General features: G+C 42.9%; 1 protein-coding gene across 1 annotated transcript in view; it reads left to right on the top strand.

Moving 5' to 3' along the window:
- The window catches only part of SLC26A7 (solute carrier family 26 member 7), a 120,701-nt gene that overhangs the window by 26,180 nt on the left and 72,120 nt on the right, over positions 1-22,401 (top strand). The window contains exons 3-4 of the mRNA XM_077808929.1: positions 135-307; positions 11,012-11,176. Coding sequence (XP_077665055.1) covers positions 135-307; positions 11,012-11,176 — 338 coding nt within the window. The remainder of the gene's footprint in view (positions 1-134; positions 308-11,011; positions 11,177-22,401) is intronic.

Raw genomic sequence — 22,401 nt, 5'->3', positions numbered from 1 at the left:
AAAACACACACCTGAAGTGAGTGTGCAAATTTCACATTTCTGGATAGAGGCTGTACTTTGAAAAATTAATGTTAGTGACTCTAACAAATATTGAGCTACTTATTGGTAATTGATATGTGACTTTTCTTTTACAGGAACTTTTGCTTTAACTTCCTTGATATCTGCCAATGCAGTTGAGCGTCTTGTTTCTCCAGCAAGCAACAATTTCACTACAAGCAATAATTCGGGAGTCTTAGGTTTATCAGAGTTTGAAATACAGAGGATTGGAGTTGCTGCAGCGGTTTCATTTTTAGGAGGAATTATTCAAGTAGGTACTCTAAATAGTTAACGAACATTTATTTTAACAAACGTAAGAAGTACACTATAGCTAAGTCTTTGTCTGTCACACCTATGACTTTGGTGATGAAAAACATAACTTAGTTTTATTTCATAACAAGTCCAGCTCTTTGAACCTTGGCCAGCTGGCTGTTGAGCAGGGTTCTACCATGGTTTTTTACAAATTTGGCTCTATATTTGTCCACTGCTTTGGAGTCTGCAAATATGATTTGACTTTTGAATTTCAAATAATTTACTTGCAAAAGAAAGGGTCATCTTGCTTAAAATAAAGTTGATCCTGTGACATTTTAAATTTATTTTTGCCAGAATTAAATTACTCCTGCTTTTTTTCGGATGCCAAAGTCATGTCCTATCCCATTTTATGTCAAGACAAACAATCAGTTCTTAATTATGCTTGTGCTATGGTGGCCATGAAGGGACAAATCCCTCTCCCAATAAAGTAAATGGGAGTTTTGCATATGACTTCACTAGAGCCAAGAACAGGGCCTAATGGATACATCCCCTTCTATTTTTACTTTTATTTGCCTTATGCAGCTAGCCCACAACAACTTTTATTATTATTAATTATAGTAATACTTAGCAGTTACTGACATAGGAATTGCCATGTCTGTCCTGCTTCTGACAGTTGCCAGTACCAGATGCTTCAGTGGAAGGTGTAAGTGCTTGTGTGAGGGCTGCCAATTTGGCAGATACACCAAGGTTTGTACTGGGAACCACCAGAGGTAAAAGCATGAGTTGCTACAGCTTTTACTCATATCCTCTGTGTATTGGGACAGTGGGAGACCTGTTATACACAGGTTTCCAATGGGTTTCATGTGTATAGTGCTTTTCATCATAAAAGCATTTAACAAACCGTATGATAATCTCATTTACCTTTTGTTCAGACAAACCATTCAACCCAAAAGAAAACTAATAGATTAAGTTGTTTGTTGTTGTTATTATTATTACTATTATTAATATTTTTGAGATCAAAATGTTATTTACCTTCTCATATGACCAGTTGATCTTTCTCCCAAATCCACTTTAGTTCTATAATTGTTTCTGTAAGAGATTCAATAAAAAACATCTTTGCATATGTTCCCCATTAGCAAGATAAACATGCCTTCTTTCATTCTTTTCAGGATATATGATGAAATACTGAATAAAAATAATTTTTCCAAATACATTCACATTTATAATAGCACCTTTCATCTTCAAATATTAACTTAATAATCTTCGCAGCACCCTCCTTTGTGTGAGGTAGAGATATTTCTGCCCCCATTTCAAAGATGGAAAAATGGAGCTAGAAAGGTTATGACTAGAGCTGATTGGGAATTTTTTGACAAACCATCTTTTTGTTGTCAAAAAAAAGCCAGTTTGTCAAAACTGAAACTCTTCATGAAACAGGGTTGATGTTGATGAATTTCCTAACTCAAAAAAGAGTAAAGAAAAAAGATCTGAAGTTGTTGAAACACAGTTTTTCACTTTTTTAGTTTGAAATGACCTGTTGTTTAGAAACTTAAGCTAAGACGCTAAAATGTTTTTTTATTGATTTATTTTTTTAAGAAAGAAAGCTCACAAACAAAATGAAGTGTTATAGAATTATTCTGACAAAATGTTTTGATTGACTTTTTCCTAAAAAATCTATTCATTTGGTTTGTCAATATTTTCAAAAGGTAGACTTTTCATCCCAATTCAATACGGGACAATTTTCAAACTCTTGAAAATATTCACTAAAAAGGAATCCTATTTCCCACCCAACTCTAGTGCAGATTTGCTTGAAACCATGGAGGGTGTGAAAGCCTAGATTAGAATGCAGGACTCTGGTTCCCACATGAGTGTTGAGACTCCTAAGCAATAACTCTCTTCTTGTAGAAGTACAATTTTTCCAAATTGAGTTTTCAATTATATTTTTAGTTGAAAAATGATTTAACTGATTAAATGTTTTATTGAAAATTTGATTTTTGACAGAGAAAGGGTCCTGAAAATTTTCAACACAGATTTTTGTTAAAAAAAAATTTCATTTTGCAAAAATTTGAAAAACCAATTAAACATTTTGAAATGTTCCTATGCAGTTTTTTACTACCTTTTCTACCAGTTCTACTCCCTCTATATTTCTCACGTGATTTTTTCTGTGTTGGTTTATATGGGTATATTTCGTAGCCTCTTTAATATGCTTGCACTCTGAGATACAAATTTAATTTGGCATTCCTTGTGTAAGAATAAGTAATCTATTATCTGAATAAGCATTTGTTAATGGATGAGATACAGATAAATTGCTTCAAGGTTTGGATTGTGTTTTGTTTTTCTTGAAAAACTCTGCATTTTTACAATGGAAGTCTTTTAGTCTTTAAAATCTAAAATGGTTGTGGCATTGTTTGAAAATCAGTTCCAATTGATGGGCACTAACTTCTTTCCTAATATTTCATAACTCTTTGGATTAACATTGTAACAGATGTAACCTAGCTCTCATATTCATAAATTTTGGTATATAAGGTTGTGTATTTTATAATGGCTCTCTATAAGCTGTACTACTCATTTATTAATGTGATCTCAGAAATTTCTGTTGCTATTTCAATGTTACTGATTGATAACGAATCCTCAGAATAGTGCTAACAGAATGGAATATGGTGTTTTAAACCTTGAATCTAGAAAGAATGGTCACTGGACTACCACAGATCCAATAAAATGTTGCTTCTTCCTACAAAATTTAACTAGTAAATAACTGTTCATTCGCTCAATGCAAAACAGGGAAGGAACTTTAACAATAACACATGTGAGTGTGTAATAGACAATTGTGTCAGAATACTCAAATTAGTAGTACAGGACTGTACAGAGCCCTAATTTAAGTTTTCTGTCACATCTTTTATCCATCCTGGTAAATGTTTTAACAAAGGTCCTTCCCTGTTTTGCATTGAGTGTGCAGAAATTTATGTGCTAGTAAAACGTCGTAGGTAGAAGCAACCATTTGTTGGATCTTAGATGGGAGTTAGGTGGGAGTTTCCAGCTGGTAGGGGCAGAAGCAGCCAAAGCAGGGACTGCTTTACCTATGGGGTGGGGAGAGGTTGGAGGAAGAGAGTGGGGGGAAAATGGGGCCCAGCCAGGGCCAACCCTCTCCCCAGCATTTCACTGGACTCAGAACTGTGCAGGAGAGACACCCTCCTCCCCCATGCTGGGGGCTCTAGGAATGAGACCATGCCTCCCTACATCTTTCTCGCTCCCTTCCCCTCCCTCTCCACCCACCGTGTGGACTTGGGAGTAAGCTGCAGAGAGGAGCCTGCTAGAGTCTCCATCTGGTAATGGCAGAAGCAGGCAAAGCAAGGGCTGTTCGTTCTTAGAAAACTTTCTGCAGTTTTGTCTGGAGTTTTTCTTCTTCTTTGAGTGCTTGCTCATGTCGATTCTGTTCTAGGTGTGTGTATTCCCATGTGCACAGTTCATTGGAGATTTTTGCCTTAGCGGTATCTGTAGGGTCGGCTGTGGCGCCCTCTTGAGTGCCGCGCTCATGTGTCGGCATATTAGGCACTGCCGGCCCTACGCCTTCTCAGTTCCTTCTTACCACCCGTGACAGTTGGTTGGAGCACCTTGTCTCGCATTCTTGCGGTTCTTAACAGCCCTTTGTTTACCTTCTTTGTATATCGTTCTCTAGGTACTTATTTAGCCATTAGATTAAGCGTTAGTTGTTAGTTTAGTAGTTAGAGTCCTGGCTGGGACTTTGCCCCACAGTGGGGCATGCCTCGTTCCCTGGGCTTCACACCGTGTTCGTCATGCAACAGGCTGGTGCCTGTTAGTGACCCCCCTGCGGCTGTTTAAAGTGCTTGGGGGAGTCCCATATAAAGGATAAGAGCAGGATTTGCAAGAGCTTTCCCCCTAGAACCCAGAAGGAGCGGGATATCCGCTTGCGGGCCCTTCTCATGGAGGCCGCGCGTCATCTGGCATCAGAACCCTCCCAGTTGGACTCCGCTTCCTGTACCATGGTGTTGGTGTGGAGTGCACTGCCGCCACCGGGCTCTGCCTGGTAGTTTCCCCTCTCCAGTGCTTAAGAAGCAGAAGAAGAAAAAGGGCTCTCCGGCACCATCTAAGGAGGGGAAGGGGGGCTTTGGGCAAAGGACCAGTTCAGGCCATGTGCCTGCCCCGGAGCTTCAAGGGGGACTGCTACGGTTGGGTCTCCTAGCCCAGCCAGGGAGCCGCCTCCGACTCCCAGAAACAGCAGGGGACCCCGGCTTCTCCTAGGGCTTTCGTTGTCCAAAGCGGCCCAGGCAACTAAAGACCTAGTGAGCCTGCCAGCACCGCAGGCACTGCCGTGCCAAGCGCTGGACTTAGCTAAAGCCCTGCAATCCAAGGGCAAGCCAGCCATAGGACTGTCCCAAAGGGCAGTGGGGCTCCATTGGTCCCAGATCACAGGTGTATATCCCCATCCCCACAGCCTAGGACCCCGGTCCTGCAACCTCTATCTCTGGCCAGAAGACCCAGGTCCCTGGCACCGCGCTCTCCTTCTACGAGGCATGGAATGCTGGAATCAAGACACTAGTCTCAGTATGCTTGGTACCTGTGAGCCTCCCGCTAGAGATTGCCCCAGCACAGGTCACTATCGCCTAGATGATCTCCCAGGCGTTGGTCCTCACCCACCCTGCCCCTCCCTCAGCGATGCACTTGTCATCTTCATCGCCGGACAAAGTGGTGGCAGGGCACTCCCTGACTGGCAGTCCCCCCAACGACTTTAAAGAGCACCAGGCTCTCCTTAAAAGAGTGGCTGCCAACTTAAACCTGGAAATTGAGGAGTTGGTGGACCAACTGGATGACCTTTTCAACGTCAGATCTTCCACCACCCCAGCCCATATCACGCTGCCTGTCCAACCAGGATCCTTAAGATTGCAAAACTGCTGTGGCAGACCCCCTCTTTCATTCTGCCCACTTTTAAAAAGGAAGAAAAGAAGTATTATGTCCCCTCAAAGGGGTTTAAATACCTCCATATTGCACCCACAGTTAACGAGAGGGCCAGGCAGGGCCAGGTGAGCAGCACACCAAAGAATTAAGATGCCAAGAAACTGGATTTATTTGGCAGAAAGATTTATTTGACGGCCAGTCTGAAATTTCGGGTGTCTAACCACCAGGCCCTGATGGGCAGGTACAATTTTAATCTGTGAGACTCTCTTGGTAAATTTAAGCAGGCCTTCCCTCAGGACCATGCCCAGGAGTTTGCCGCTTTAGTGGAGGGCAAAGCAGTGGCAAAAGTGCCCTCCAGAAGGCCTGGGACGCAACAGACTTGGCGGCCACGGTTATTGCCTCTGCGGTGGTAATGAGGCACAGCTCTTGACTGTAATCCTCAGGATTATCCCAGTAAATGCAGTCCACTCTCTAGTTACCTCCTGTTTGAGGGAGCAGGACTCTTCTCCGAGCTCACGGACACAAAGCTGCATGGCCTTAAAGACTCCTCTGCCACTCTCCGCTCCCTGCGCCTTTATACCCCTCAGCAGACTAGGAAGCAGTTCCATTCTCCACCTCCTCTGCCTAGGTCTTGGGGACCTCCCTGGCATAGCACCTGTAGAAAAAGGACAGAGAGAAGGGGTTTAAACAACAATGCCCCTCGACCTCCCGTTCGCCTGCTCAGCCCAGCCCTTCGAGTCACTTGGGAAGCCAGAGACAGGCATTTTGAGGGTGCGCTCGAGGACGGCGCCCCCGTCACATCCCAAGATCCACCTTCTTACTCTTTCCTCAACTGCCTGTGCCCCTTCCAGTCGGCCTGGTCTGGCTAACCTGAGCCTGTTGGGTGCTCAACATAATCTCTTTGGGCTACACCCTACAGTTCTTGGTCGCCCGTCCCCCTTCCCCATCCCTCTTCAGGGACTTTTCTCATGAGTAACTGCTCGCCCAGGAGGTCGACAGCCTCTTCAGCATGGGCAGAAACAGATTAAGGTTTTGTGGGGCCAGAGCAAGTGGGGGGGGGCCTCCCCACCCCTTCCATCTGCAGTCCCACCCCCATTCTGTCCCTTCCGCCTGCGGCCCTGCCCACAGCCCCACCCCATTCTGTCCCTTCCCCCCACCTCTCTGCCTGTTCCACATACAGTCAGCCTCATTCTGCCCCCCTACTGCAGCCCCGCAGCCTTGCTCCTTTCTCCCCCCCTGCACTGCGGCCCCAAGACCGAAGAAGCTCTGTCCCCCTCCTGCCCCATGGCCCAGGCCACAGCAGGGAGAGCTTCCCCAGTCCTGAGGCCGCAGCAGGGAGCTAGAACTTCTCCAGTCCTGGGGCCATAGGTGTAGTTTGACTGCTATATTTGGGGGGACACATGCACACATGCATGCTGAAGCCAGTCCCCTTGGTTCACTGGCTCTCTCCCCCCACCTGCACCGATACCTGGGCTGCTGGTGCTGGGGTGGACGGGACGACATAATGGGGGCACCCCAGCTGCTACTGGCAACCACTCCGACACCAGCTGCTGCAGTGATGTCACTGCTCAGGTGCTGCTGCAGTTGCTTCCCTGCTGTGGCTGCTGCTGCCCAGGGAATGCAACATGCTGGGCTCCTACTTCCCCCCACCCATTCCCGAATACTCTTCTCTTTCCCGTCCCCTCCCCTTCTTTTCTCCTCACCCCACCTCCTTTGCCTGCACCCCCGCCCTGCACTCATGGTGGTAGAGGAAACAGGCAGACACTAGGATCCAGGAGGCGGCTTCCAGCTGCTGAGACAGGACCCACAGTGCAGGGGAAAACTGCTCCATCCTGCTCTGTCCGCCCCCATGAGCTGAAACATGCGGGGGAAGGGTTGGGGGGGGAGACAAGCATGGGAATAACAAAGCCCCCCCCCGCCCCCCGCGAGGCCGAGTAGAGTCAGGGAGCGGAGTCAGGGCACAGGGTGCCCATTTTTCCAGGGCCCCCCAATAGGCTGGGGCCCCTGGCCCCAGGCCCTGTCAGCCCAATGGTTAATCCACCATTGAGCATTGGGACAGTAGAGGAGGTCCCTTGGGAAATGAGGGGAAAAGGATTCTACTCCCATTATTTCTTAATCCCGAAAGCGAAAGGGGCCCCGAGAGCCATCTTGAACCTGCGACGCCTCAATGAGCACCTCAAAATGTTGAAGTTCTGCATGGTTTCCCTGACCTCCATCATCCCCTCCCTGGATCCAGGAGACTGGTACGCTGCCCTCGACTTGAAGGATGCATATTTCCATATCTTCCAAGGGCACAGATGGTTTCTCCGTTTTGTGTTGGGCCAGTGCCATTTCCAGTTCATGGTGCTACCCTTCAGTCTCTCGTCATCCCCAAGAGTGTTTACAAAGTGCATGGCACCAGTGGCTGCTTACCCGAGGCGTCGGGCTGTTCAAATTTACCTGTACCTCAACAACTTGCTAATCAAGGGCCGGTCCCGGGATCAGGTGCGGTGGCACCTCGATCTGGTTCGCTCCACCTGTCATGATCTAGGGCTGTTGATAAACAAGAAAAAATTGACACACGGCTCCATGTCAGGCCCCTATAGGCATAGCTGGCGTCGGTCTACGGCCCCAGCAGACACAATGTTAACCGTGTAGTCAGGGTACCGGACCCCTTACTGTCATCACTCACATGGTGGAGGAATCCCATATTGGTGGTGGAGGGAGTTTCCTTTGCAGCCCCATCCCCGTTGGTTATCCTAGTTTCCAATGTCTCGGATCTGGGGTGGGGAGCCCACCTGGGTGATCTCAGCACACAAAGTCATTGGTCAAGGTCACAAGGTCACAATTGCTCCCTACTCATAAACGTCCCCTCTTCCTAGGGGATATGGAGTGATGACCTTTGATATGCCCAATGGCCCCATCCTGAAGGCTCTGTAATAAGCTCTTTGGGTCAGGAACCGTCTTTGTATGCTCTGTCTGTGCAGCTCATAGCACAATCAGGTCTTAGTCTCTGACTAGGGCTTCTAGGCACTATAGTAATACAAATTAATAATAATAATACTCACCATAAGTACATCAGCAATTGTCCTTAGTAGGATCCAGTATTGGGTATCAGTGCTCTCAGTTCTTATGGCACTGAGCAATTTGCCAGCTATTTAAGGGAAGTATAGAGAAATAATTTCATATGAGGTTCCTTACTCTCAGATGGAGTAGGAAGTGTGCTCACTAGAACTTTAGAGAGGAAGGTGGGTGAGGTAATATCTTTCATTGGACCAACTTCTGTTGGTGAGAGAGACAAGCTTTTGAGCTTACACAGAGCTTTTCTTCACAGACCTGAAGAAGAGCTCTGACTGAGCTCAAAAGCTTGTCTCTCACCAACAAAAGTTGGTCTAATAAAAGATATTACCTCATCCACCTTATCTCTCTAATATCCTGGGACCAGCATGGTTACAACACTGCATCACTAGAGATTTGTCAGGTAAATGAAAAGCCAGCCACTCTGGGAGTTTCAATACAGATGCACCGATACAATGACTACTCATTGTGAAATGCAGGTGAAAAATTAAATGATACTTGTGTGCAAAGAGCAATAATATATGCAAGTAATTGCTTTAGATTAGTCAGTACTAAGGAGCCTGTAAGGAACTCCAGAAGGATGAAATTCAACATGGATAAGCACAAATTAATCCTCACAGAAATTATCAGTTTTACCTACTCATACATAACAGATTGGAGAGTTTTCAGGGAGAGGATCAAGGTGTCACTGTATAGCCTTCAGTTAGGACGTCTGCTGTATCTGTCGGAATGGGGAAACATGCTAATAAGAGGTTAGGGTGTATTTACAGAGGGACAGAGTACTAAAAAAATATTAAAGTGTCAGTTGTATTACACTGGTATAACTTACTTTGAATACTGCACTCAGCTTTGGGCAATCCCTCACACAAATTCCATACTGTAGTAGAAACAGTCTAAAGAAAGGCAGTGAAAGTTATTAGAGGCATGGTGGGGTTTCTATACTATAATAATTTTAAAAGATGAGCATTAATTAGATGAAAAGGAAGAAGTGATAAAGGCATCATAACAAATTGTAGAGAGGTGGTCAGCTGGTCATCTCTTTTTTAATCTGTGCAGTAATTCAAAAACACATGGACATACACAATGTAAAAGGGAAAAAAATAAAGCAGATAAAAGGGGATGCATTTTTTACCCAATGTACAATGTGTGGAACCCACTGTTTGTAGCAGGATATAATTAAGGCAGAGGGTTCAGTCTGATTCAGAAAAGTGTTAGATATTACAAGGTTAATAATAGCATCCATAGTTACACTCACTGCTAGAAGAAAATTACTAGGGCTATCAAACTGATCACATTATAGTATTATAGGATTCTGTACCTTTGGAGGTGATGGTGGTTTATTCCTCTGAAGCATCTGGTGTGACAGCAACTGATGTGAACGGGATTTTGGATTAGCTAGGTCATTGTTCTGTCTCAATATGTCAATTGCTGTGTTTCTATACAAGTTTCTAAAAAATGTGAAATGGCTCTATTGTGAGAATAAAACTACACAGATCTGGCTCTTAGACATTTGTGATTTCAGATACTTTAATCAAATATTGAATGTGAATTCTCTGACTTCATGCTGCCCTGACGAGTAGATGATTTTTACATTGTTCACTGGGTTCATATATTTGAACAGGGGAGAATAACAAGTAGAGCCAATATTTAGATAAGTCATTGTGTGAACATACTTTGACTGACCCAGCAGTTGTAACTAATCTCATTTTAGAGCCTGGTAAACTAGTGATGTTAGTGAGATAGTATAAAATAAACTGTGACAAAGTTCCTCCTCTGCCTTGGTGGGTCCTGCGCTTATTGGCGGATTTTCTCGCCTCAGAGGTTCACGGCAGCCCTCAGTTTGGCCACTTTCGTGGCTCAAATCTGCCATTCACTCAGTTAGCCTCATCACTGGCCAGCATGGGGAAAAGGAAGAAGAACAATCCCCGCAGTCTCAGCTGATCCACCTAGTGGATCGGGGAACAGGCCAGAGACCTTTCCCTCTGGTGGAACCCACAGTCCAGGTCAACTCCTCCGGTTTCAAGTAGGGAGTTGGGGGAATGGAGGGATGGGGGGAAGCCAGGCCCACCCTCTACTCTGGGTTCCAGCCCAGGGCCCTGTGGATTGCAGCTGTCTACAGTGGCTCCTGTAACAGCTGCGTGACAGCTACAACTCCCTGGGCTACTTCCCCATGGCCTCCTCCCAACACCTTCTTTATTCTCACCATAGGACCTCCCTCCTGATGTCTGATAATGCTTGTACTTCTCAGTCCTCAGCCTTCTCACTCTCAGCTTCTTGCACCTCTTCCTCCCAGCTCCTCGCATGCACACCACAAACTGAAATGAGCTCCTTTTTAAAACCCAGGTGCCCTGATTCGCCTGCCATAATTGATTCTGGCAGCTTCTTGATTGACTGCGGGGGTTCTAATCAACCTGTCTGCCTTAATTGTTTCCAGAAAGTTCCTGATTGTTCTGGATTCTTCCCTGTTACCTTACCCAGGGAAAAGGGACCTACTTAACCTGGGGCTAATATATCTGCCTTCTATCACTCTCCTGTAGCCATCTGGCCTGACCCTATCACAAAACTTACAAAAAGATTTAATGTATTTCACTTTAAGCTATATTCATGTTTCACAGCATGCATCTGAAACTTCTCCTTTTGATTTGCTAACACAGCCATTTATCTCCTGGTTTATTAAAAGGGTATCTCTCATTGCATTAACACTGGGAAACCTGAATTTTAATGTAATCACTGATATATGTCTTTGGTTTCTTAGGTAGCAATGTTTGTGCTGCACTTGGGCAGCGCCACATTCTTGTTGACGGAACCGGTGATAAGCGCAATGACAACAGGAGCAGCTACGCATGTTGTGACTTCACAAGTCAAATATCTGCTGGGAATGAAAATGCCATATATATCTGGGCCCCTGGGATTCTTTTATGTGAGTTCACGAGCAGAGATATCACATTGGTTTGCTAACATTCTGTTTAACATCTATAGTTTTTGGAAAGGGAGATGTAGAGGTGAGGACATGATTGTGTGAACCCTCATGTTATCTGTCCCATTCAAATCAGTAGGATTTGTTAATATGGATTATTTGAGTGAGTAAGAACTAGCAGGATTAGGCCCCAGATTGATCCTTTGTGTTTTCTGGTTTAAAAATAAGTGGTCAAGTTTTGCAGCTTTGTCAATCGTTCTAATTATTAGATGTAAAAATTTGAAATATTTCATAATTTTTCATTCAACCAAGGCTAAACAATACCCAGTTTACAGGGTGATACAGGGAGTGTTAACCTTTGTTGAATATCCGGTCTGAGGGAATACCACAGCATTTCAGATTTCATTCCAGACATGTTTCATGTCACATTTTCTTGAATATTAGTGAGGTGAAAGAAATATGATACATGACTTGTGGATGTCCTATGCAAGAGTTACCTTGGATATGCTATTGCTATTTTATGATACGGCACATTCTTATCACAAACACACGTCAAGTTTATCACTTTATGTTAATCACCGTATCATGCGTGCAGCATGCCTCATAAAGCTGCAGTCCTTTGGGAATTTAAACTCTGAAGGTAAACATGATTGCACAGAGCCTTCCATGGCAAAGTTACATGGCCTTACATGAGAAACACAATTCTGAGAACACACTCTCTAGGATAATCCATGGTAGAAAAAAGCTTCCCTTGTAGGCATTTGACCTTGTTCTTCCAGCACAGTATAAATAATAGCATTGCCCCTTGTTAGGGTGATAGTTTGTGTACACTCAGCTGATGGGCAACTAAAGAATGAGTGTCTGTGTACAAATAGCAGAATTTTTTATTGGTTGGCAATGCCACAAAATTGAAAAAAATTGAAAAAATGTTTGTTTCAGATGGACTTAAAAACAATATTTTTTAGTTTTTTTGCAAATAGAAAAGTTGAGGAAAACAATTCATTTTGAATCTAAATGTTTTATTCAACTCTAAACAAAACATTTTATTCAAATTTGAGTAGTTTTTAACATTTAAATTTTTTTAAAAATAAAAGAAAATTTCTATACTAAAAGTTGTTTTGAATTGAAAAATCAAAACCTTTCATTTAGAAAATGTTGAAATAAAGGATTTCTATACCTTCTGAATTTTGAGGGAGGTAATTGAAACAATTTGTGGTAATTGACATTAATTCAAGAAATGTTTCAGTGCCTCTGAATCTGCATTTCTTGCTGAAAAAAAATTTTGGTCAAAAATTCACACCCATTTCTACTTAGAACATATGCAGTTTGTCTAGACCCTAAAGTAGAACTAGTTATTTCATTAACATTGACCAGATTTCCTTGTGTCACTGTTGCTCCTCAGTCATCATTTGATTCAATGCCCATACTTGAGTCAGGCAAGGGGAAGATTTAAGATGAGTTCTCTGTGAAAATCTCCACGCAATGGGGAGATTGGTCTAATGATCTCCCTGATCGGGGGGATTTTGCTTTTTAGAAAGGTTCCTTTGGTCATACTTTTATATTAAGGGTACATTTATAAATAGTTGATAAAGGGTTAATAAATTGTTAATGTTTGTTATTACGCATGTAACAAATATGAATAATACAAGTTCCAGATGGTTATAGGCACATAAGTGCAAGTTGTCATAAGCAACCTATTGGACTATAACAAATGATTTACCATTTATTAACCCTTTATATCAAATGTACCTTTGATATAAAGTATGGCTCTTCTAGAGCTGCTATGCCAGTTACATGGAGAGCGTATCTACATAAAGGAATATTGTCATCTGGTGGAGATGACTAACATTAAGTACAGCAGCCAAGAGACAATTAGATCATACAATATAAGAAATAATAATGTGAAGGCCAAGACACTAACAGGATTCAAAAAAGAATTATATGAATTAATGGAGGATAGGTCTACCAGTGGCTATTAGCGAGAATGGGCAGGGATGATGTCCCTAGTCTCTGTTTGCCAGAAGCTGGGAATGGCTGACAGGAGATGGATCACTTGATGATTACCTATTCTGTTCATTCCTTCTGAAGCACCTGGGATTGGCCACTGTCAGAAGACAGGATATTGGGCGACATGGACCTTTGGTTTGACCCAGCACGGCCGTTCTTATGTTATGTTCTTAGAGAACAGCAGTAATACAAGGAAATAATTCTATCTTAGAATGCCAGTGATATTATAAATGAGGTCATTAAAAACCTTTGAGGAAATTTTCTGCCTTATCCTTTGTGTTTTTGTTTTTCTCTGACATATCCTAGCTGTCTTTGCCACACTTCTTTACTTCTGCTGATATCAAACCTTTTCCTCCTTTGTTCAGTTTGCAAAAAAAAAAAGATATTTTCTTGTGCAGAAGTTTTTGGAAAAAGTTTTTTTTAAAATGATCATAGAATCATAGAAGATTAGGGTTCGAAGAGACCTCAGGAGGTCATTTAGTCCAACCCCCTGCTCAAAGCAGGACCAACACTAGCTAAATCATCCCAGCCAGGTCATTGTCAAGCTGGGCCTTAAAAACCTCAAAGGATGGAGATTCCACCACCTCCCTAGGTAACCCATTCCAGTGCTTCACCACCCTACTAGTGAAATAGTTTTTCCTAATATCCAACCTAGACCTCCCCCACTACAACTTGAGACCATTGCTCCTTGTTCTGTCATCTGTAACCACTGAGAACAGCCAAGCTCCATTCTCTTTGGAACTCCCCTTCAGGTAATTGAAGGCTGCTATCAAATCCCCCCTCTTCTCCTCTGCAGACTAAATAAACCCTGTTACCTCAGCCTCTCCTCATAAAACATGTGCCCCAGCCCCCTAATCATTTTCGTTGCCGTCCACTGGACTCTCTCAAATTTGTCCACACCGTTTCTGTAGTGGGGGGCCCAAAACTGGATGCAATATTCCAGATGTGGCCTTACCAGTGCCGAATAGAGGGGAATAATCACTTCCGTCGATCTGCTGGCAATGCTCCTACTAATACAGCCCAATATGCCGTTAGCCTTCTTGGCAACAAGGGCACACTGTTGACTCATATAAAGCTTCTCATCCACTGTAATCCACAGGTCCATTTCTGCAGAACTGCTGCTTAGTCATTAAGTTCCCAGCCTGTATTAGTGCATGGGATTCTTCTGTCCTATCCTTGTTGAACCTCATCCAATTTCTATTGGCCCAATCCTCCAATTTGTCTAGGTCACTCTGGACCCTATCCCTACCCTCCAGCTTACATACCTTCCCCCCAGCTTAGTGTAATCCGCGAACTTGCTGAGGGTGCAATCCATCCCATCATCCAGATCGTTAATGAAGATGTTGAACAAAACCGGCCCCAGGACTGACCCCGGAGCACTCTGCTTGTTTCCGGCTGCCAACTAGACATGGACCATTGATCACTACCCATTGAGCCCGACAATCTAGCCAGCTTTCTATCTACCTTATAGTCCATTCATCCATCCCATACTTCTTTAACTTGCTGGCAAGAATACTGTGGGGGACCGTATCAAAAACTTTGCTAAAGTCAAGGTATATCACATCCACCGCTTTCTCCATATCCACAGAGCCAGTTATCTCATCATAGAAGCCAATCAGGTTGGTCAGGGATGACTTGCCCTTGGTGAATCCATGTTGACTGTTCCTGGTCACCGTCCTTTCCTCCAAGTGCTTCAAAATGGATTCCTTGAGGACCTGCTCCATGATTTTTCCAGGGACTGAGGTGAGGCTGACTGGCCTGTAGTTCCCCGGATCCTCCTCCTTCCCTTTTTAAAAGATGCACTACATTAGCCTTTTTGCAATCATCTGGGACCTCCCCTGATCGCCACGAGTTTTCAAAGATAATGGCCAATGGCTCTGCAATCACATCAGCCAACTCCCTCAGGTCCATCGGATGCATTGCACCTGGCCCCTTGGACTTGTGCATGTCCAGCTTTTCTAAATAGTCCTTAACCTATTCTTTCACCACTGATGGCTGCTCACCTCCTCCCTATACTGTGCTGCCCACTGCAGCAGTCTGGGAGCTGATTTTGTCTGTGAAAATCGAGGGGAAAAAAGCATTGAGTACTTCAGCTTTTTCCACATCATCTGTCACTAGGTTGCCTCCCCCATTCAGTAAGGGTCCCACACTTTCCCTGACCTTCTTGTTGCTAACATACCTGTAGAAACCCTTCTTGTTACCCTTCACATCCCTTGCTAGCTACAACTCCAATTGTGCTTTGGTCTTCCTGATTACACCTCTTCATGCTCGAACAATATTTTTATACTCCCCCCAGTCATCTTTCCAAGTTTCCACTTCTTTTGTAAACTTCCTTTTTGTGTTTAAGCTCACCGAAGATTTCTCTGCTAAACCAAGCTGGTCGCCTGCCATATTTGCTATTCTTTCTGCACATCGGGGTGGTTTGCTTCTGCACCCTCAATAAGGCTTCTTTAAAATACAGCCAGGTCTCCTGGACTCCTTTCCCCCTCATATTAGTCTCCCAGGGGATCCTGCCAATCAGTTCCCTGAGGGAGTCAAAGTCTGCTTTTCTGAAGTCCAGGGTCCGTATTCTGCTGCTCTCCTTTCTTCCTTTTGTCAGGACCCTGAACTCGACCATCTCATGGTCACTGCTGCCCAGGTTGCCACCAACTTCTACATCCCCTATCAATTCTTCCCTGTTTGTGAGCAGCAGGTCAAGAGGAGCACGGTCCCTAGTTGGTTCCTCCAGCACTTGCACCCAGAAGTTGTCCCCAGCACTCTCCAAAAACTTCCTGGATTGTCTGTGCACTGCTGTATTGGTCTCCCAGCAAATGTCAGGGTGATTGAAGTCCCCCATTAGAACCAGGGTCTGTGATCTGGAAACTTCTGTTAGTTGTCCGAAGAAAGCCTCATCTACCTTATCCTCCTGATCTGGTGGTCTATAGCAGACACCCACTACAACATCACCCTTGTTGCTCTTGCCTCTAAACTTAACCCAAAAACTCTCAACTGGCTTTTCTCCAGTTTCATACTGGAGCTCTGAGCAATCATACTGCTCTCTTACATACAGTGCAACTCCTCCACCTTTTCTCCCGTGCCTGTCCTTCCTGAACAGTTTATACCCATTCATGACAGCGCTCCAGTCATGCGAGTTACCCCACCAAGTCTCTGTTATTCCAATCACATCATAATTCCTTGACTGTGCCAGGACGTCCAATTCTTCATGCTTGTTTCCTAGGCTTCTTTTGTTCGTGTACAGGCACCTAAGATAACTAGCTGATTGCCCTGCTTTCTCAGTATGAATCAGGAGGCCTCCCCTGTTGCACCACTGTGAAACAAAGAAATGTCTGTTTATTAGAAGGCATGGTTTTGCTTTAAAGGCACTATAAAAACTAGAAAAATTCCTTGGGCATGTTAGCACATACGGGTTGGTTTGAGAAGGCACCAGTATCTCAGTCAGAAGCACCAGGCAATAATATTGGCAACATTAGTTGCCATGATATTAGTTTTATATGAGAACTATACTAAATAATTATGTACAATTGTGCACGTGACCAGAGAGTAAAAGGTGAGTTTGCCAACTACTCTTTTTGAACATTTTCTTGTATTTTCTCTAATACAATTATGATACAATTAAAATCTAATAAGATTTTCACATAATCTGAATACTGCTGCACAGCCTCTTTTTTTCTTCATTCCACTCAAACCTCCCTCCCACCTACTTTAGGATGTTTTCTGACTCAGATACCCCTCAGGGCTGTAAAGCAGGAATCAAGAATGTTAATGAAGTGGGATAGGAAAGTCAAAAGGAAAACAAGGCAATGAAACATTTTCTTTTAATGAGAATGAGCTCACAATTAAATATGTACAAATGAGATTTATATGTGGAGAACAAATCTACTTTGAAGACCAGGGGCCTGTGGGATTTCTGAGTAAAGAACACACTTTTGTGATTTTTTAAAATCTTATTTTCTTGTGTACACTCTCACATTGGCCTTCTAACTTTTAACATGTTCCCTAACTAAATTGTTCAGATTTTAGACTTAAATCATCTACAGCAGCTGCCAGTAGATTTATTTTCAATGTGGGTTGCATTTGCTGACCAAACAATGGAAAGAAACACTTAAAAAAATGTAATGGGTTCTTTTTGCCAGTTAAGTTGTATTGATTGGAGACCAGATGCCACTCTTTTGACTAATTTGTTGTTTTTATTCTCTTATTTTATTTGTTTTAACATCTGCACCCGTTTTTGGAGCTAATCTTCATGGTTTTAATTTAACCTCTTTAAAATAGGCAGAGGAACTCACTAATGTTTCAGAGTACACAGTCTTTCTATACTATGCACAGTTAAGGTTGGTGACTTTCTACTCGCACAAAACCAAACACTCTTGCCCCACTCCTCCTCTAATGCCCTGCCCCTTCTCTGAGGCCTTCCTCACTCACTCGCTCATTTTCACGCGGCTGGCTCAGTGGGTTGGGGTGTGGGAGGGGTTGAGGACACCGGCTGGGGATGTGGGCTCTGGGGTGTGGCTGGAGATGAAGGACTTGGGGTGCAGGAGGGGGCTCCAGGCTGAGGGGTAGAGCTGAGGGGTTTGGAGTATGGGAGGGGGCTCTGGGCTGAGGCAGGGGGTTGGGGTCTGGGAGGCGGTATGGGCTCTGGGCAGGAGTTTAGGTTCTGGGGTGGGGCCAGAAATATGGGGTTTAGGGTGTGGGAGGGGGCTCTAGGCTGGGATAGAGGGTTGGGGTGCGGGAGGGCAGTGAGGCTCTGGCTCAGGGTGTGGGGTCTGGTGTGGGGCTGAGGATGAGGGATTTGGGGTGCAGGAGGGGGCTCTGAGCTGAGGCTGAGGGGTTTGGAGTGAAGGAGGGGGATCAGGGCTGGGGCATGGGGTGGGTGTGAGGCTCCGGCTGCGGGTGCAGGCTCTGGGATGGGGCTGCAGGGTTTGGGCTGCAGGAGCGTGTTCCAGGCTGGGATTGAGGGTTGCGAAGGGTGGGAGAAGATCAGGATTGCGGGAGGGGGTTGGGGAACAGGAAGAGGTCAGGGTGCAGGCTGCACTTACCTCAGGCAGCTAGCAGAAGCAGCGGCATGTCCCCTCTCTGGCTCCTATGTGGAGGCGCAGCCAGGAGGTTCTGCGCACTGCCCCATCCACAGGTGCCACCACTGCAGCTCCCATTGGCCGCAGTTCCCAGCCAGTGGGTACTGCAGAACTGGCACTCGGGGTGGGGGAAGCGCGCAGAGCCCCATGACTGGTCCTAAACCTAGGAGCCAGAGGGGGAACATGCTGCTGCTTCTGGAGCCGCTCAGAGCCATGGCAGGCAGGGAGTCTGCCTTAGCCCTGCTGTGACTCCAACCAGACTTTTAATGGCCCGTTCTGGTTGAAAAATGGACACGAGGCAACCCTATGCACATTTGCCTTATATACAGTGTGCATATAGTTAAGGTCACCTAAAAGTGTTATTACTCTGCAAGGCCAGTGCATAATTTTTAAAGAAATTCAATGGCACTCAAGGTAATTCTCCTTGCAGGCCAGTAATTTTCCAACAGAGTGATTTTCACTCTATATGTTTATTTGTGTGTGAAGGTCGCCTGAAGTTTTACTTACTGCTCTGCTGGGAAATTACTGGACTTCAAGGGGAATTACTTTGAATTTCACTGAATTCCTGCAAAAATATGCATGGCTCCTTATAAGACATTAAGATTTTGGGTACGATCTTGACTAAATATACACTGTGTATATAGTAAAATTATGCAGAAAGTTACATCAACCTAATTTTAACTTTCATGGATCCTCAGATTTATTTTTGGGAGGGGGGATGAACTCGTAAATTCCAAAATACTTTTTTTAAAATTTGGAAGGAGGTAAGACTCCTGAAATAATTAATGTAATCCACAATATTACTATGCCTCTTTCTAGTAAAAAAAAAAAAATCTGACATGCAAAAAAGAAGAAGATAGGAAACAACTAGTTATGATAATTACCATAAATATCTGATTACCCTTATAGTTCGTATATTCTGTTAATGATAATATTGTAATAACATCCTTAACTATGGAGCTCTTTCGGTATATACATCACCAATATATGTATATATTTAAATATGTAATTTATGATGTGTTTGTTGAAAATATATATATGTTTTATGGGTCAGACATCAGTGTTATCACAGACCTGTAATATAAAAATGCTCAGTGTTAACTCTATAAAACATTTTGAGCTTACTGATGGAGTGTACCGTATAGTGTAATATGTGGTTAAATACTTTAATACTAAGAGGTATATTATATATTTTGCAAAGGGCATGCACATAGTTTCTTAAAAAATAAGATGTTGATTCTGCTATTCTGATATCATTCCAATGAAATGGATAAACCCAGGCTTTCCAAGGCATGGTTTCATATGTGTGCACTTATTAATGGAAGCACTTTAATATGACCCATCTCTGCCACCTTTGTTTCAGTGTACTGCAGATTAAACCTATAAAAAGGTTGGGACCTTTTTGAACAGTGACTGTCCATAATACTGAACTGAGCGGTAGTATTATGATGTGGGTAATGAAGTATACTTTAACTTATTATCTGATCTAAGGCCTGGATCCTGTAAACACTTATTCACTTGCTTAACTTTTAAGTGTGTGAGAAGTACAGTTGCAATCAGTAGGTCTAGAGGTGAAAAAACTAATGTACTATGCTACCTTGACCTTGGTAAGTAAATAAATCTCTGGATAAACCTACACTAGCTTGCATTTTAAGTTCTTAAAAAGGCAATGTTTCCTCTCTAAGCGGCTGTGGATTTCATTAACACGTATCTTTTAACATTTAGTTATTTATAAAGCTTAATTGGAAGTTTTCAAATATCCAAGTTAAGATCTTAAGCTAAAAAGTAAAGCACAGCACTGGTGAGTTGTTTGAAAAGTTGCCGTTAGTAGGGTAATTTTTTTAAAAAGGCAGGTTGAACTCATATTTCATGGGAATTAAATCAGTCAGGAAGTACAGCATTCTGTGGTCATCTCAACCATGAAGGAGGACCATTTGTAGCTGGTTGAATTTGAGATTAAGGGTAGATCCCCTTGTGTACAGAGTAAATACATGATGGTGGGGGGTAGTGTGGCATAAAGGTGTCATCAATCTAAATTTGGTTTGATCACATTACTAATTAATGGTAAAGCCGAAGTAAGTAATCCAGGTTATCTCAAATGCAGAGCTGGCACATTATCCTTTACATGTACTGTAAATTGCCTGGTACATTTTTGGGTGATGTAAAAAAATAATAACAATAATTTTCTGTATATGTCACATTTTTTAGAGAAAAATTAGTTTAAAAATATTATTAATATAATTCCTTCCTATCAAAAGCCAGGATCTCTCTGTCAATGATTCCCACTGTACATGCCTCAAAACCTTGAAAAATTACCTAAAATAACTTTTCTATATATAATGTCACTATTTGAACGTTTTGAGATGTTGGACCAACCGGGGCCAGAAACAAAGCTTTTATCCCATGGAATACTGGGAATTCTTCATTTGCAATGGTATTAAGCTGTATTTTTGGCCCATGAGCCTTCCCCTGTATGGTGTAATTGCAAGGGGGAGGTTTTGGAATTCCAGATTTAAAGGGGAAAGGTGAACAATTAGTTTGGGAAGTTAGGGATTTTTTAAAATGGCATTTATTTGAACCTGCTCAAGGGGCTGGAATGCTAGATATAGCTAGAGATCAATAAAGTGATGTGATTGAAGGTGCACAATAAATGCAGTTCATTACATAGCTCTGCAGTTGATCCCATAGACCTTGTCTAGGGTAAGGTGTAAAGGTGTGATGTGAGATCCAGTAGCTAGCTCAATCTAATAACACCTTCTAGTCAACTCTAGAACCTCTAGCCAAGAGACAACAATGGTACTTACCGTGTTCTAAGGTATAGTTGCTTTGTCTTGATTAGAGCTTTATAAGATGTTAATTAAATGAAGCTAGCTAACTCTATCTAACATTGTCTTTAAATCCTGGTCTAGACAGAGTCTCCACCATGCATGTGGGGAATTTATGTGTGTGTGTATGTGTGTGTGCATGTGTACAACATTGTGTAATGTATGTGTATGTATGTATTTATGCATGTAGATGAATATACAAAGAGATTAAAGTTTTATTGTTCTTGGAAATATTATGGACACAGATTATTATTGTCATAGAATTTAATAAAAATTTCCTGCAGAAATGTTTGTTACGGATACGGATCTATAACTGCCACGGACGTCTGGGAGCCTTGGCTATAACTTCAGTTGAAGTATTTTAAAGATTAAATGGCAGACACAGTAGCCTCTATATTCTTCATAGAAGGAACACTACAGGGGATGTCCAAGTGTAAGAATATTCCATGTTCTGATTTGTACATTAGATTGTGACTCTCCTGCATACTTATAAACCTTCTATTTGATGGACATCCTTGATTAAACATTACAGTGATTCCCTCAATTTCATGGAAATGAATTTTTTATCTGCTTTTAAAAATTTCTACTACAGAGGAAAGACATAAAAATTATCTTTGGACAGTGTAGATAGACATCTCTGATTTGCCTAAATTAAATACATCCAGGAGGTCTCAGTTCATCTAGTAAACACTTAAATTCATTGTTGCTACACATGGATCATCAAATGCTGACACTTCAGCAGAAACTGGTCATTTGAAATAAGCTTGCAGCTCTTTAATTTCTGAGAATGGGAATCAGTCTAGCTCTTCTTTTTCCTTATCAACTTTACTTTAGCTATGGATATGTACTTCCATAGTTTCTGAGCCAAGGATGACTTTGTAGACACTTTGACACAGCTTTCCAAATTTTTTCTTTTGTCCTAATTGATCCCAGCTTCTTGTGGGGCACAGAGGAAAAGTCCCATGCTGTCTGTAATGTACATTTTTGGGCAGTGATGATATATTAATAGCCAAGTCTCAAACCATTCAGTATAGCATCCTCCTTGATGCATTACACAAGGACACCGTGTGGTTAGATTGTGGTTTTTGTTTTACTCCTCGTTCACCTATTGCGTATTGCTCTTATAAAATAATGTTATTTACAAAGGCTAGACAGTGACTGAATAAGATGACTTTAAAATTTGAGAGTTTTTTCCAGGCTCTGAGAAACATTCCCACTGAAATATGCTTGTTGTTATTCTGGCCTGGGTTCCAGTATTTTTTCCCCTTGTGAACTATCAACAGGTTTCTTTTCTTTCCCATTGTCATATTTTTCTTGTGATTGT

The sequence above is a fragment of the Eretmochelys imbricata genome, chromosome 2, assembly GCF_965152235.1.
Source record: "Eretmochelys imbricata isolate rEreImb1 chromosome 2, rEreImb1.hap1, whole genome shotgun sequence".
Taxonomy (NCBI): Eukaryota; Metazoa; Chordata; order Testudines; family Cheloniidae; genus Eretmochelys; species Eretmochelys imbricata.
The sequence above is the reverse complement of the archived record's forward strand: the minus strand, read 5'-3'. Positions and strand labels throughout refer to the sequence as shown.